The sequence below is a fragment of the Gasterosteus aculeatus genome, chromosome 14 (genome assembly GCF_964276395.1).
Source record: "Gasterosteus aculeatus chromosome 14, fGasAcu3.hap1.1, whole genome shotgun sequence".
NCBI classification, from domain to species: domain Eukaryota; kingdom Metazoa; phylum Chordata; class Actinopteri; order Perciformes; family Gasterosteidae; genus Gasterosteus; species Gasterosteus aculeatus.
In genome coordinates, this window is record NC_135702.1 from 10,634,213 (window position 1) to 10,649,097 (window position 14,885).

General features: G+C 47.6%; 3 protein-coding genes across 5 annotated transcripts; 1 reads left to right on the forward strand and 2 right to left on the reverse strand.

Annotated features, from left to right (window-relative positions):
* Positions 1 to 15: 15 nt before the first annotated feature.
* LOC120831863 (sorting nexin-18) lies at positions 16 to 8,317 on the reverse strand. Of its 2 annotated transcripts, none has more exons than XM_040197690.2 (4): positions 6,563 to 8,317; positions 5,793 to 6,086; positions 4,466 to 4,848; positions 16 to 1,559 (listed from the first exon to the last, which is right to left on the reverse strand). In XM_040197690.2, exons 1-4 carry the CDS (start codon positions 7,342 to 7,344, stop codon positions 1,333 to 1,335), a joined length of 1,686 nt encoding a protein of 561 aa, XP_040053624.2. In that variant the 5' UTR covers positions 7,345 to 8,317; the 3' UTR covers positions 16 to 1,332. The 2 variants fall into 2 exon arrangements, 1 of the variants encoding a protein (XP_040053624.2); XR_013452579.1 differs by lacking the exon at positions 16 to 1,559 and adding an exon at positions 2,801 to 4,063 and having other exon boundaries at positions 4,110 to 4,848.
* A 100-nt stretch (positions 8,318 to 8,417) lies between these two features.
* Positions 8,418 to 12,600, forward strand: kiaa1958 (KIAA1958 ortholog). 2 transcript variants are annotated; one of them, XM_040197692.2, is made up of 6 exons: positions 8,418 to 8,612; positions 9,299 to 9,607; positions 9,874 to 10,348; positions 11,010 to 11,189; positions 11,296 to 11,490; positions 11,599 to 12,382. In XM_040197692.2, the coding sequence occupies exons 2-6, from the start codon at positions 9,308 to 9,310 to the stop codon at positions 11,904 to 11,906; spliced, it is 1,458 nt and encodes a 485-aa protein (XP_040053626.2). In that variant the 5' UTR covers positions 8,418 to 8,612; positions 9,299 to 9,307; the 3' UTR covers positions 11,907 to 12,382. The 2 variants fall into 2 exon arrangements, with proteins under 2 accessions (XP_040053626.2, XP_077944592.1); XM_078088466.1 differs by lacking the exon at positions 8,418 to 8,612 and adding an exon at positions 8,631 to 8,772 and having other exon boundaries at positions 11,599 to 12,600.
* inip (ints3 and nabp interacting protein) lies at positions 12,462 to 14,861 on the reverse strand. Its single transcript, XM_040197696.2, has 4 exons — positions 14,372 to 14,861; positions 13,936 to 14,017; positions 13,685 to 13,772; positions 12,462 to 13,022 (listed from the first exon to the last, which is right to left on the reverse strand). The coding sequence occupies exons 1-4, from the start codon at positions 14,400 to 14,402 to the stop codon at positions 12,924 to 12,926; spliced, it is 300 nt and encodes a 99-aa protein (XP_040053630.1). The 5' UTR covers positions 14,403 to 14,861; the 3' UTR covers positions 12,462 to 12,923.
* Between the last annotated feature and the right edge of the window lie 24 nt (positions 14,862 to 14,885).

Sequence of the window (14,885 nt, forward strand, 5' to 3'; positions counted from 1 at the left end):
ACAGAACCGGTCAAGTGGAACTATAAATATATATTTAACATTTTATACTGAAATACTGTTCCCATGTGTTACATTAACAGTTTCAGGTATTGACTTCATTGTAGAAAATAACGTGCTTGTGAAGAACACTTCTAACAATCCTACTCTAAACCAAGTAAAAACCCAGGAGAGGAATGTAAAGTTTTACAAGAAATATTCTAAGCATAAACTTTATAATGAGTATATTGATTGTCTTCGCCACTAAACTTTTCCTCAAAATAACATACTTTGATTGATCCAGGACCGACAACAAACAGTGTGCTGTGTTTTACAGGTTAGCACGTTTGAAAGAGCAACCATTAAAGTTAGGTCCCTGAAGTTGTAGTACCACAAAGACGGAATGGGAACAAAAACAGGATTGTCTTAAAACTCTTTTTGAAAGTAAAGACTAGAATCACAGAAGAACCTCCGCGCGGTGGCTTTAAACAGGAAGATCTGGATTCAAAGATTTCACGGCAAGAAGCATCCATCAAGTTGAAGTTTCAGTACCCTGAGTCTGACCTCTGAGCTTCCCTCTTCGGGTGAAAGCAAAAAAAAACAATATGGACTTGAGGTTCTAATAACTAACCCAAATAAATAGAACAGGAAGATAGTGTGCCGAAATTGTTTTAAAATCAGTCGAAGATCAGTTATGGTTTTAAGACATAAACTAAAATAACAAAGATATTCATATCATAATATAGCAAAGATGTGACGGCATCTGAGTCGTGTCAGATGTTAGACATCAGAAGCAGGCACGTGTGACCCCTTTTCATATTCACAAACAAACACTAACATTATGTTATGGCCCAACAAAACAATACTGAACAGGTCATTCAAGTAAAAACAGACGCATATAGAGAAAACAGAAAGGTCCTGTTTTTCAATCCTTAAAACATCCCGTTTAATCTTATTCAGGGAGTTTCGTGCCGTTGTTTCTGTTGTGTCACCGGGTTCGAGAACAGACGGTTTCCATAAAGTAGGAAGGCAGAATAGCGTCGTCGGAAAGATCACGTGACCCTGGAACCGGGAATTGAGAGGCAGCTGCTTTTAATATCCGTCGCTGGAGATGTGCCTGGAGCGTCAGCAAAATCCCACTTACTGGTACATTCATCAAGGGCACCAAGATAATCCAAGAAGTTGTCTTCCCACAGTACAGTGGTCTACATTTCTTTTCAAAAAGAGTGGTTTTAATTCTTAAAATGCTTGTGGCAAGAAACCAAAAGAGGTTCTCCGTTAATGTGAGACGAAACATCTCAATTATCTCGGTCTGAACTTCTCTTCAAGCTCCGCCCACTTCTCCGTCATCTCTTCCTACTGGTCATCGTCATATTTCTGGAGCGCGTCCTCCAGTTTGGCAGTGATCTTCTGGAAGAAGACGATCTGCTGACGCAGGTGGTGCTGCATCTGGGAGCGGAAGTCCCGTACGCGCGTGCGGTGGAAGTGTTGGATCTCCGCGAGCGTGGCGCAGGAAATGATGTTGCAGCGGTCGTGGAGCTCGCCCTCCTGCTTCGGACAGTCTCTGACCTTTGTCAGGGCGCCTGGGGAGAAGAAAAAGAAACGCGGTGGAGATCGGTGAAAAGGTGACAAGTCAAACAACAGACCTGAATATGAAGCCGTGCTCCGAAAAAACAAAGTCTTTGAAAAATGATCTTGCAACGATATCACAGGAAGTTTACTTCTTTGATGAACCCGATCAGGCAGAGCGCTTTTTAGCAGTGGTGGACGACACTCATAGCAGAAAGCACCAAACGCCATTTGCATTTTCCCCATTGACCAATCCGTGTAATCGTTTTAGTACCACAAGTCTGATCGCCATTGTTCGTCTTCATTGGGGTCATAAAGGGATTACATTCTAATGACAAGTGACCCGATTGAATTTGGCATATCTTCTGTGGCGGCAACACATTTCACATTTTTAACCCTCTGTTACATTGAGTTACAGAAGCTGTTGGGATGACAGCTTGTCAGGATCAACTACAAGAAGGAAACAAACCATTATTAACCACTGTTTCCAGGATCCGTGGAGTCATCCGTGACTCACGATGGTTCAGTGTCACTAAAGCTTCAGAGGGGAATTGGCACAGTTGGATCCAGGTTAAAAAAGGTGCCCCAGAGCAAGGCTCTAACATGGCAGCATCGACGCGCTCTCTAGTGCACACACACGCCGACTCGGGTGCGCTAACAAACTGAAATGAACTCGGACTTTGCTCTCCTCACGACCGTTACGCTGCTTTAATCGGAAATCTTGTGCTGTTGGCTGGAGGGAAACTAGTTCATCTCTTCAACTATCTGCCCCTTTCACACACTCCCCTCCCCTCTTCTTCCTCTTCTTCCTCTTCTTCTTCTTCTTCTTCCTCTTTCTTGTTAACTCGCTGTGTCACTGGGAGGAATTAAGAAAAGAGGGAGAAGAAAAGAGGAGGAGGGGAAACTAATCCTGAGACAGGCCGCGTTCTGCATTCCTGCCGTCCCGGGGCAACGCGGCACAAGAGACCCAAGAATCCCTCGGCTCATTCGAATCAGATGTGCGCGCTGTGGACCTCACAGACAGAACCGGCGAGGACGGACGACGCCGCCCGGGCTCATTTGGGTCCACAAAGCGCTGCTCCTCGGGAGCCCAGCAGCTGCTTTTGTGCTGCGATGCTGTCGTGATGTTACTCTGTGGTTGGTGATGCAGAAATGTTCAGCGCTGTATGACATGATGGGCATTAGTGGAGCGTTGAACCGTGGAGGTAGAAAATAAACGGTTATGTAAATTGCGGAGACCGCAGTAGAGGGGGGGTTTTGGGGGGGTTTGAAAAAGAAAAAGATGTATGCATGCATCTCTGCAAACATGTTTCTCTCCATGAGGATTATTTCCCTAAATTGAGTGTTATGGAAACTGTTACCAACGGTAGTTATTTCACAACTATGGCAGACGTGCAGACGTACAGACAGTGTCGCTGGGTCGACAAAAAGGTTTCCTGTTGCACCAGCGGTGAATTACTCAAAGTTCATGGGGGATAGAAACACAAGCTCTGAGTCAGCTTGAGAACTTGAATTTACAAGTAATTCAAAGGGGAAAGAGCAAAAACTTCTGTTCCTCTTATTATTAACTTGTTATACTGAAAGCAACGCTACTTAAAGTTTCCAAAAGTGAAAGAGTGTTTTTTCATGAGTTTCTCAGAAGGCCAGAATGATGATATCATACCCGTAATCATTTCCACGACTTCCCCTTGAGTTCAGTTTTCTTAATGCTGGTTAAAGCATGACTACTAAAAAGTGACGCAACCCAGTTCTGCACACTCTTAGCAGCTGGCAGCACTAGCTCGGAAATATTTCTTCCACCCTAAGGCTGAACACGTAAGCTTATTACTAAAAATATTCTGATGGGAAGGTTGCCTTGCAGTGCATCCACAGCGAAAGGTGTTCAAACTCTTTGTGGGACGTGAAATAATGTGTTACTGGTCAATCAGAAAGTGGGTGAACTCCTGCCGGTCGACGGGACTGTTGTGGGATTCGGGCGGCGTTCCCATAGTTGGAGCAGTGATTGTGTCTAGTTAACAGAGCTCAGCAGACTATAGGCTGCCTCTAGGTTTGGCAAACGTCAGGCCTTTGTGTGCCAAGTCCCTCCTCCTGCAACCTGCAGGGAACCGACAAGCCAACTCTCTGCCCTCACTCTGTCCTTCGTACACGTCTGTGTGTGTGGGTGTGTGTTTTCCTGTGATTTCCTGTGAGCGAGTACATGCTCTCACAGCACCAGAGTGTTACATTGAACTGGCTGTGGCTTTCAGTTGTTGACCCACATAGACGATTCAGTGAAGGAAAACAGATTTTGGGTCTCTGTTCGTTATCTGCCTTATCATATTCACAAGATTGATACATGGGCAGGCTGCAGTCTGGAGACATAATACATTCTTCTGCAATCTAAGTAAAAGTAAATAAATCTCTGAGGGGGGGGGGGTGTTGTTTGATAAGAGATTGTGCAGCCTGTTGCATGAAAGCTGAGCGCGAGGGGCCTCGAGTTGCAACGATCTGAATCCTCCCCGGATTGAGACTCTCCGCCCTGCAGCGGCATTCACGAGCGACAGTCCCGACCACTCCGTCCGCACCAGCTCCATTCGAAGCTAAGCCTTGACCCCTGACCTCCCTGTAAAAAGGCCATGCCTGTTTAATTTCTTGCAACAAGGTTTTAATGCATTTCCTGTTAGTAACCCCTTTCACATACTTCATTCTGCAATTTCCTTTCTGTTCCCCCTCGGGGGCGGTATGACATGTTTGGCATTCACATCTCACATCAAAAAGGCCGTGTGCTAAAGAGCCCCGACGTTAAGCGAGGAAAAAGGATAAGACTTGTTTCCAACACCTCCAACTGACACTAAGTGGTTTGAAATGGCCTCACAACGACACACACACACACACACACACACACACACACACACACACACACACACACACACACACTCACCCTTCTGCACGTGGACGATGTCGGGGAAATTAGCCAGGTGTCCTTTGTAGAGGTCCAGCAGGTCAGAAATGGGCGCCAGGTCGTGGCGCGGCTGCTCGGCGAAGTACTCTCCCACCGCCTCGTAGGCCTCGCCGGTGTAGGCGATGGCTCGGTTCAGCCCCGCCGAGTAGGCCTGCTGGTCCAGCTCGAACGCCTGCCCGAGGAGGCCGAAGGACTGTCCCACCTTCTGGTACTCCTTCTTGAACCCCGTCATCTGCTTGCGGGCAAACTCGTTAATGGTGGCGTTCACGACCACGATGTTCTCGTCCATCCTCTTGGTGAAGGTCTTGAAGCCTTCGATCTTGCTCTCGACTTCCTGGAGGTCCAGCGGGACGGCGGGAGTGCTGCAGGACAAGCGTGGCATGTGGCGGCCATTTTAGGAGTGGTGGCTTCATTCTGAACATCCCCTGTGTGTCTTCTCATCATAGCATCATCGTGTTTAGCTGTCGTATGTGTGTTGTTTCTGTGTTTCACTTTATCTCGTCCTCGCTATCAGGCGAAGAAGGAGAACTGATAACGGCGTCTTGCTCAAGGGCAAATATCCTCCACTTCATATCGTTGAGAGTGGGCGGACAAAATAACAGGAACATCTGCCACAATATTATAGTGTACACCGAAAAAGTATTCATATGTCTTGACACACTATGGAGTAAAATACGGAGTTATAATCTATAATAACATATAGATAATAATTATAATAACACAGTGCGAAGAGCTGTAATTTAATCTAATCTGGATTCTTGTTTTTATTTTATCACTGCTCATTTGTTTTCATGTTGTTGTTTTTGGCAACATGTCTGTGTGCACTTTACCTACTTTGCTGCTCTAATCCTGTAAACTTACCTTGTTTCATCTTAATTTATGTTTATGGTGTACCATCTTTCTCCAAACCCATCAAACCATGTACGTCAGCTAATGAGGGCCTTTATTTCCCAGAATTCCTTCGATCGGGGGGTCTGTGCTGTAACTTGATCCATTCACAGTGGTTTATCACGTAAAGAAGGTCACGTCTGTGGGCCTTGCTGAAAACTGGATCAGTGTGGCATTGTGATCTATTGCCTGCCCTTATCGGGGTAGATCCTGGGTTCCCTACACCCCCAACAATGATTGTGGAATGCTGTTGGAAAATGGCGACCCTAGGATGAAGCCCTTGTGCTCGGTCTGCATATGCGTGACATCATCAGTGTATTTAAATCTCAAGCAAATCGCAGGTTTTCCGGTCGAGCCCTCAGTGCTTCTCATGAGCTTGTAACGGAAACCACGAGCAGTTCACGACCCGGCCTCCTACCTGATCGTCAGGAAGAAATTGGACCCCACCAGCTCATCCCGCTCGGCCTTCCTCTTGCCCTGTTTCCAGGCCTTCTCGTCCGCCCCGCACGTCAGGAAATGCTGGAAGACGTCACAGCGCGCCAGCACCGGGTGGCTGGTCATGTGGTTCATCCACCAGATCAGCCCCTTCCTCCGCTTGGAGATGAAGTCCTCCTCGAAGCGGCCCGTGGCCTGCTTCTCCGGCAGGTGGGGGACTGAGATGACGGGGAAACGCTCCACCAGCCGCGCGTACAGCCAGTCAAAGTGCTTGTACCTGCGGGGGGGACGACGGAATACGAGACAGGTTTATGCGCGCGGGGACATTTTGAGTGGATGAGAAGGGAGGGAGAAGGTCGGTTTGTCGACGGCGGCAACGGACTAGTAGAAGGAGTGAAAACAAAAGAAGGCTGCGAGGCAACAGTTGGGACTCACCAGCAGGAGTCAAGACATTGTGGCAACTGAAACGTAAGGGAGTTCATGTTGGCTGGTGGCGACGGAACCTGACAGGGAAACAATGCGAAAGGTGCAGAGGGAATCGCAAGAAGGAAGAGGAGATTCCGGAGGACTCCAGAGGCCAAAAGGCCAAAAGGCCGCAACAGTTGTGGCCACAGGAAAAAGCCACAGAAACCTTCATTCGTAAGGGTATAAGGCCCGCGGATATCCGGTGAAGAAAGAAGCTTGAAAAACGGCGTGGGAGGGAAGTGGAGGAGGCGGAGGGGGAATGGGGGGGGCAGGAAGCCAGCCACGTACCTGCGGTTCACCTGCACGTTGGTGTGCGTCGGGGTCAAGCCGTACGACATGTAGCTCTTCATGCCCTTGAACTTGGTCTGCTTGGTGGGGTCGTCAATGGTGCAGGTGAAAGGGAAGGGGTCCTCCTGCCACTCCGGCCCCTGCTTCCCCATCACCACGCAGATCCTGTCCCCGTCCTTCACGAAAGCGGACGCCTCCCCCAGCAGGAAGGCCTCCCCGCCCGACTTCACGAAGGTGGAGAACCTGTTGAGGTTCCTCCCCACGGTCGCCGAGCCCTTGGCTTGATGATGCTGCTGGCCGCTCTCTCGCCGCCCCGCGGGCAAGGAGGTGGTCACCGGGTACAAGGGGGGCGACCTGCCGTAACCCTGGGACGCGGCGGCCGCCGAAGAGCCTTCGTCCCAGTCGTCGTCCCAGTCGTCGTCGCTGCCCTGGCTGGTGTGGAAGCTCCCTCCACCGCTCCCGCCGCTGCCGGCCCCGACTCCCCTCGGGGACTGGGCGCCCGGGGGGGACGCGTAGGTGGGGTGGCCGTGCGTCACGGCTTTGATTTTGGGAGGCGAGGACAGGCCGTTGTTGTTGGCGGCGGCGGCGGGGGAGATGGGTTTCCTGAGGATCTCCACATAGGATGCCGGGAAGAGGCCAGCCTCCCCCCTGCTGTTCTCCCCCTCCAGCCAGCCATCCAGCTCCTCCTCGCTGAACAGAGTCACCAGCTCGTTCTCCCTTACGGAGATCTCACCCGGGTTTTCAGGGCTGAAGTCGTACAGCACTTTGGCCTTTAACGCCATAATTGTGCAACAGTTGTTATTTGCGTGCAGTTTTTCGCTTGTTTCAATGGTTTTTCTTTTTGCCCCCCTCCTCAACCCGGGATTAAGTCTTTAATACTCCCAGATGTTTGGAGATTTTGATGACGCAGCGGCAGCAACAATTGGGACTATTTTATTGCTGCTGTTGCCACTTTTGTCAACGCAAACATGCTCGTATTTAAGAAGCGTGCATAAAAGAAGAAGCAGAGAAACACACGTACCCGACACCCACCTCTCTCTCTCCCTCAAATAGCATTTGTTTCCATGCAGAACTTAATCCAAGTCGGAAAAAAAACAGTAAAACAGTGTCCTCGTGTGAAAAGGACGCTTCCGTTGACACGTTTAAAGTTGTCGAAGTTGCTCCGGCCGGGCTTTATTCCCGCAGACAGCAGCCGGGGTAAACTCCTCTTTTCTCGCCCCTCTTGTGGCCGAGATGCCCGTCGGCTGAAGGCGGCCGTCCGCACACGTAACGGAGGGTGGAGCCCGCAGCGAGTTCAGTCAAGTCACTGGCTGCACACATGGAAACACATAAGCTCTTTAAACAGATGTAACCTCTGTATGCGCGCGCCTCAAAATGAACCAAACCTTTGTTAATTATATAATTGTGCGCGTGTTAAGTCGTGTGTTGTAATGCAACTTAAATAAAGAAAAACACACTTCTATTTAAGCCGGTAGCTTAAGCTCTATCTCTCCTCACGAAATTATTTTTGAACACTCGTTCAATCACAGTGAAGAAAAACTCTCGAATAAATATACAATATATGCAAAACACATTTTTGCATATATTGTATGGGAGGGAATTAAGAAACACAGTAAATACTAGGCCTAAATGAGGGCAATTTATTTGATTTCTTTGCACTTTTACTCAAGTATATGTTCACATGTTATGAAAAGTGCACATTTCAAAATAAAGCTAATATAATATATAATAATAAAAAAGTTTTACACGTTGAGCCTCAGGGGCCACTAGAGGTCGCTGTATTCCAGCACTGAGCCGTTTCTCCTCCAGACCACCAGGGGGCACAACAGAAACTTCCCCTCTGCGTTCCGGCAACACACTCTTTGCTTTCAGACAAAGAATGCCATAATTAAACAAACGTTGCAACGTTACATCTGATGTGATATTCATGATAATTCTGCACACATCATTTGGATAATAACATAACTCAGAGTCGCTTCGTTGTCGCCACCGACACGTGTGGAATAAACGAGGACAGCAATGTTTTAAATGATGGTATTTTTAAGAAAAGGTAAATATAATTGTCAATGATTTATCGCACCCTGTGTGCAGGATAAGCGGTTTGAAGATGGATGGATGGATGATTTATCGCTTTGTTCTTGTGCGTGATGATTTGTGATTTGCCTGCAGACAGACGTGATGGACATAAAGGGAGTCGGATGAGCAACAAGGTGTCTGTTTGTCCTCCAATTGTTGGTTTTATTGTAGTTTTATCTAAATCTAAAAGTTGTTTGTTCAAGTCACTTATCAGCTGTTATGTTTTGTAACCATTTGGCAGCAACTGTCTTTGTCAATACGTTTTAATATTGCTCATTTGTTATAGTTAAAACAAATTAATTGTCAAATAGTCAATTTTGACAATTAACTCAAAGATCAAAAATACATTTTTATTGTTGAATAATCAGTTTAGTTGCTTAGCAAAATGTCACGTATTTCCTGCTTCCTGACTCCCAAATATCATGCTTATTCTTTATTATGACATGATAATTAACTCAACGTCTTTCTATCAATCTCCTAATGAACATAGTTGAAGGTGTTTCTGGTATAATGGTACAAGTGATTCAGTTGAGTCACAAATCTTTAATCAGTTATACAACTAAGCGTTCTTTGGCACCAAAATAGTAAACGTTGATAAGTAACTTTTGTACACTCCCACCTGAAGAGACGCCCCTCTCTCTCTCTCTCTCTCTTCTCCAGGTGGATATCATGTCCGACCCAGTTCAGACCACCTCCGGCAGTCTTTGCAAACTGGTCTGCTGGGCTCACAGCCACGGAACCATCTGCGACCTCATCCCCAGCCTGCAGCACCTCACCTGTGGTTCCCATGGTAATGTGCTGGCACCTGAACCCGGTCTCCATGGTAGCGGCGTACCCGTGGCCCTATGGGGTTGTGCGGCCGGCCATTCTTACCACTGGCCCCTTAGTGACCACAACAACGGCTGGAGAGGCGCATCAAATACCAGCCAAGGCCAGGAAAGGTTTGTTGGAGGGCGCCGGTCCAGTAAGGTGAGCGAAGGTTCCAGGTCTACTTTTTCACATATTATATTTTCATATATATTTTGTTAAACGTCCCAGGCCTGATTAATGTCATCATCTGCCCTGCCCCCTTTTCTAATGTCGGCCTTCTGTCCAAAAGATGACCACGATGACATCACCAATTACATCCCACTTTTACAATGAGCAGGTCACGTTAGTTAAATGCTGTTAACGCCACACGGAAGTTCATCTTTTACCTGTCATTACTATTCTATTATCTCATTGATACCTTAAAGGTGACAGCGGGAGCGTCAGGTGACCTCTACTATAGCGAGGCAGCATCAGACGGGGAGGAAAGCAGCAGCCGGGGCTTTGACATCACCGGGTGTGAATCCTCGGCCACGGACGGCGACGGTGACTACCAGCTCCGCCCATCCAGGAAAAGAGGCGGGGCACAAGGAGGAGCAATTATCAGGAAGAAGGTCAAGAAAGAAGCGACCTGTGCAGAGGACCACGACGCTGCCGGCACGGACGCCGTCCACGTGTCACAGGCTCGTCAGGCCCCAAACGCACACTCTCAGATCACGTGCACACTGTTTCCCAAAAAGCCCCTTTCACCCGGCCCTCACCCACCGCATGGGCAGTACCTGAGGTGGGAGAGGTCAGAGGGCCCAGAGATGGAGCTGCTGGGAGGAGGCGGCTGCGCAGCAGGGACCGCAGAGCGGGCCGAGAGGAGCTGCTCCTCCACGGGGACCACGGAGACGACCGCGGGTACGGCTTTGTCGCGAGGCCTCATAAAAACCCACATTTCAGCACATCCTCAATAGGTCCCCAAATGTTACAATGTGGCATTTGGCAGTTTTTTTTTGGCAGCATTGCACTGTACATTTCGTGATTGACTCTCAGCATATTGTAATTCAAGCGGTCCAAGGATAAAAATAGACTCCTGCATGTTCTCCTGGCTGAGAAAATCTATTGTGTGACGGGAGTTGCTTCCACAATCCCCGGTCCTGAGAGGGAGGTTGTTCCTATTGGATGGTGTGCAAATACAGACGTGAGGACCCGTCCCTTTTGGGAGCGTGATTCATCGGGGGAATAGCCTGCAGGAAATAACTATTCCCACACTGGTAACAACTAGGAAAATAAATAATAATAATATAATAAATATCAGCAACCTTACAATATGTTGAAAGGTTTCAATGGCATTTCTGCCCAATAATGCATAAATTAACTTCCTGCCCCTGATTTAATGGAAAATAAGTTGACACAAGCATACATCAGTATTATAATGTGTATGTTACATGTTATAGTATTGTTTATTATATAAAACAATATACAAGACTTCCGTACCAAATGTTTGTGTGCTCGTATCCAACCGTCTGACTTCCTCTTTCTGACTGCTGGGGTTTCTTTGTTGCTTCTGTGTGCGCAGCCGCAGGGGAGCAGGACGAGCTGGAGAAGCTGCACGCGTTACTGTGTGCAGAACGCAGCCGCAACCAGCAGATGTCGGACATCATCTCCGGCCTGAAGCAGGACAAAGAGCTCCTGCAGAATGAACTCACCAAGAAAGCTGAGCTCATCTGTGACTTTCTGCAGGACAAACTGCGGCCAGGTGGGGTCTGGTCTGAAAAGCCACCCGTCGATGAAATCAACACCTGAACAGTTCAGATGTTTATTTTCATATTAGCTGAATTCAGTTGTCCTATTTCTGCTACTAGAAAAGAGGTGGCCTTGCTGCTCCGACCCGATGGAACCGGGAAGTTCACACGTGCCGTCTTCTGACGACGCGCCAGGGGTCGATTCCCCGACGCTGTTCGACTCCTTTGAGGAGATGGAGCTTCACCCTCTGGACCACGGCCACCGGACCCTGAAGAGCAAGAGGAGCCGGGACGGAGAGAACCCCCGCGTGAGGAGTAAGGACGCGTAGAGACGTAGAGTAGTACGAGATGTTAACACCAAAACACGGCATTCGTTTTCCTTTTCACGCGTGCTGACGCGTCTCTCTCGCTGTCCCTCTCCAGTGAAAAACGTGGCGGGCGTCATAGCGCGCTACATGGCGGCCCTGCAGGAGTTCCGCCGCAGCGTTTCCATGAAGGTGGCCTTCGACCGGGTGGGCGTGGACCGCAACACAATCTCCCGCACGGCCGCCATAGCCGAGCTCAGTCTGGCCGCCCCCGTGGTGTTTCACGCCATGGCACCGTGGGACGAGAAGGAGGAGACGCTGGCCCACTATGCCCACCGCTGCCGGCAGGCCATGGACGACAGCATCAAGACCAAGATCAAAACGATGAAGGCCAAAGGCGAACTGCTGCCCATAGTGTCGAAGTGAACGAGCCGCAGGCGAAGGCCGGGGTGTTAATGGCTCCTTGCTAACTCCTTACCTTTGGCCTTCTCGAGGATGGACCCCACCCATTGTCAAACTCGGCCTTTCACCTTGATTTCAACTACACGCCTTTAAAGAGTCACGACTGCATCTTGCACGGTTCCAGCGCCATCGAGCTGAAATTAATCTGTGAACAGACGGTACTCAAAAGCACTCCTGTAGTAGTTTAGCCATGACGACACACGTATAGACTCACATGGGGGAAAACAGCAGCTTTGCTGTGGTGGCTCGTGACACTGACATGGTATGAGAATCTGCAGTGGCCCACTGACCACTTTCAAAGCTTCAGTCAATGTTCAGCGACAATGTTTTTTTTGTTTGAAGCGTGTTGCCTGGATTGTTTTTAGGTCAAATAGTTTGAATTGGGTTATGAAGAAGGCAAATATTCTTTTGTTTCAAAAAGGAATAAACACTACTCCTAACTCCTGTGTGAACACAGCTGTCCGTCGCTTCTAACACCATCTTTTTATATTTGCAAAAACAAGAAACTGAAATTCAATATCTAATGAATGTAGCAATTTTATTATCCAAATGTTGAAAAAAAAGAAAAGAAAAAGTAAAACCCTGACCGAAAGTGTATCTTGTGGATCAACGCTGTGAAAGGCAGAAATGCAGAATGGCAATAAAAGTATTTCCGTGATCTTGTTTTTATCCCTCACGCCATTTCACAGGATGTAACACAGCTTTCTAGAACCTTCTTGCTACTTCTTTTGACAGCTTCCCTAAATTCCGCAGTCAGCCTGTTGGTCTGGAAAATGTAAAAATGACAGATTGACACTCCCCTGAGATCGTTTACGATGGGACAAACCACTGTCCGTTTATAATCAAACACTTAAAAGAGGGGCGAGCGGGGGAGAGCGGGGGACGCGTGGGTCCGGTGTGCGTGCGTGTGTGTGTGTGTGTGTGTTGTCTGAATGCTTTGTGTCACACCGGGCGGCAGGAGGACGACGGAAGGTAAAAAGGTCAAGACTCAGGCTCCAGGCGTGGAATGACGGGGAGGATGAGGTTCCCGAATGAGGAGTCCTGGGTGATGAAGAAGCCCGATGAGTGTGTGTGTGCATGCTGCAAGAGAAGACCGTCGGGCAAAGGTTTGTGTTAAAACCGACCAAATTCACCATTTTATAATGCTATTCAATTAACAAGGGTTCAGCAATAAACACGCTAGTAGCTTTATCATGTTACCTTTGGACAGAGCTAGGATAGATGTTGTGATGTCCCCTTTTTCCGGTGTTTTTGCTAAGCTAAGCTAACCACCATGTAGTCTCTGTTTAGCAAAAATGATTTCAGAGAATTTTATCAAAGCTCATCGCAGTGTTTGATGTTTGATGCACCAACAACCACGCGGTGTCTCCCAAACCCCTTGATACTTCTTTAAGATGGTTCATCTAGTCTTTGAGCTTCTCTCGCTCGAATAAGGATTCCCAGACTCTATTCAAGCCTAGTTTTTTCAAAAATGACTCGATACAGAAGTCCTCGTTGATTGTGATATGTGACAAATAAGCCTCCTACAAACTGAAAAATTAACCCATCGCCACTGAATGAAAAACTAAACTCGATAATCCCTCCGCAACTGAATGTAACTGAGTAAATGTCTGACTAACATAAGCCATAGGATGAGTAACTGAAGTACTGATTTTTTATTTTTATTTGTTCTGCTGCATGTTTCTGTATGTAAACGTTTTGTGAAATAAAAAGGTGATGTGATTTGGGTCTGACTGTCACACCTGCAGGGCAGCTTTCTGCTGGGCAGCGATGTGCTGCTGTTCTGCGTTGTCCCGGAAATCCTTCAGACTCGGCCTGGACAGCGAGATGCTACAGGAGGAGATGGAGGAGAATCAGACAACTTCCGTAATATTGACATACAAACTATGGATGTACATACACTATCCCAATGCTTTAGTGCCTCCATAAAAAAGGTTCCTCCCGAGGTTGTGACTGATGCTGGTGATCCTGAATTTCTGCATACTATCCCTACCTCGCTCCGGGGGTGCTCAAAAGCCGTCTCCTCTCTTTCTCCAGCTCTGCCAGGATCGCCACTCGTGCCTTATTTGGCACGGCTAGAAAAACAGAAAAGACAGAGACAGAGACAGTAAGGGAAGAGACAGAGAGAGAGGGATGGAACGATATGCATTAGTTAACGTTACTGTATTAATCTACAGATATTTTGAACAATCCCAAATAACAATCATGTATAATTTTATTAAATATGTATATTTTCTTTCAGCTTTTATATTGGGGTGAAACTAAATGTACATAGAATGAAAGACGATTAAAGCTTGACCAGCTTCCTCTGGGGGAACCAGAGAGCAGAACATGTTTACGGGGGGCAGAATTCGAAGCAACGCCCCCGGAGTTACAGCGCGATAGAGACAAAGCCCTCAATGACGTTTGTCCCAAAACTAACGAATTACCTGGTCCTGGAGGATTAGTAGCCATTTCCATACAGGTTGCGAGAGGCAGGTCAAAGTAACGAAGAACTGAAGGGCTTTTAAGAGCTGATGGTCTACGTTTTATTTGTGTTTCCTTCCACCCAGCTAATGTTGCCCTGGTGTACAATGCACAACGATAAAAGTCCCCCGGGGGGATATCACATAAACTGGAGCTGGATAAACTACACGGTACTTGCTTTTGTAACAGTAACGTTAGCTGAAAGTTTAAAATAAGAATAAAACTCCTGCTTATGTACGGCCGATGAGTCGCATTTTACTTCTGGAAACCAAGGACCGGGTTGTCCGATAGATGGGTTAGATAGTGGAAAAGATGAAGAGGTGCCACTCTTATCTATTTCCGGTATTCAAAAGAGTGACCTGAGAACTGGAGAAACGACACAGAAGACTAGTAGACAAGCGTGATAAAGTAACTTATATGCACTAAAAACTCATATTAATCAATACATAGTAGAAAGCCGCTGTTATTTGGAGTCCA

What these genes read in the sequence shown, in the direction of transcription:
- LOC120831863 (XM_040197690.2), bottom strand. Translation starts at nt 7,344, where the DNA reads ATGGCGTTAAAGGCCAAAGTGCTGTACGACTTCAGCCCTGAAAACCCG. An exon ending in AACGTGCAGGTGAACCGCAG is followed by an intron (nt 6,087 to 6,562) that starts GTACGTGGCTGG and finishes TCCCCCCCGCAG; the next exon opens with GTACAAGCACTTTGACTGGC. An exon ending in AATTTCTTCCTGACGATCAG is followed by an intron (nt 4,849 to 5,792) that starts GTAGGAGGCCGG and finishes CTTGTCCTGCAG; the next exon opens with CACTCCCGCCGTCCCGCTGG.
- kiaa1958 (XM_078088466.1), top strand. Translation starts at nt 8,710, where the DNA reads ATGATTTGTGATTTGCCTGCAGACAGACGTGATGGACATAAAGGGAGT. An exon ending in GGAGTCGGATGAGCAACAAG is followed by an intron (nt 8,773 to 9,298) that starts GTGTCTGTTTGT and finishes TCTCTTCTCCAG; the next exon opens with GTGGATATCATGTCCGACCC. An exon ending in GAGGGCGCCGGTCCAGTAAG is followed by an intron (nt 9,608 to 9,873) that starts GTGAGCGAAGGT and finishes GATACCTTAAAG; the next exon opens with GTGACAGCGGGAGCGTCAGG.
- inip (XM_040197696.2), bottom strand. Translation starts at nt 14,402, where the DNA reads ATGGAAATGGCTACTAATCCTCCAGGACCAG. An exon ending in TACTAATCCTCCAGGACCAG is followed by an intron (nt 14,018 to 14,371) that starts GTAATTCGTTAG and finishes CTGTTTTTCTAG; the next exon opens with CCGTGCCAAATAAGGCACGA. An exon ending in AGCAGAAAGCTGCCCTGCAG is followed by an intron (nt 13,023 to 13,684) that starts GTGTGACAGTCA and finishes CTTCTCTTGCAG; the next exon opens with CATGCACACACACACTCATC.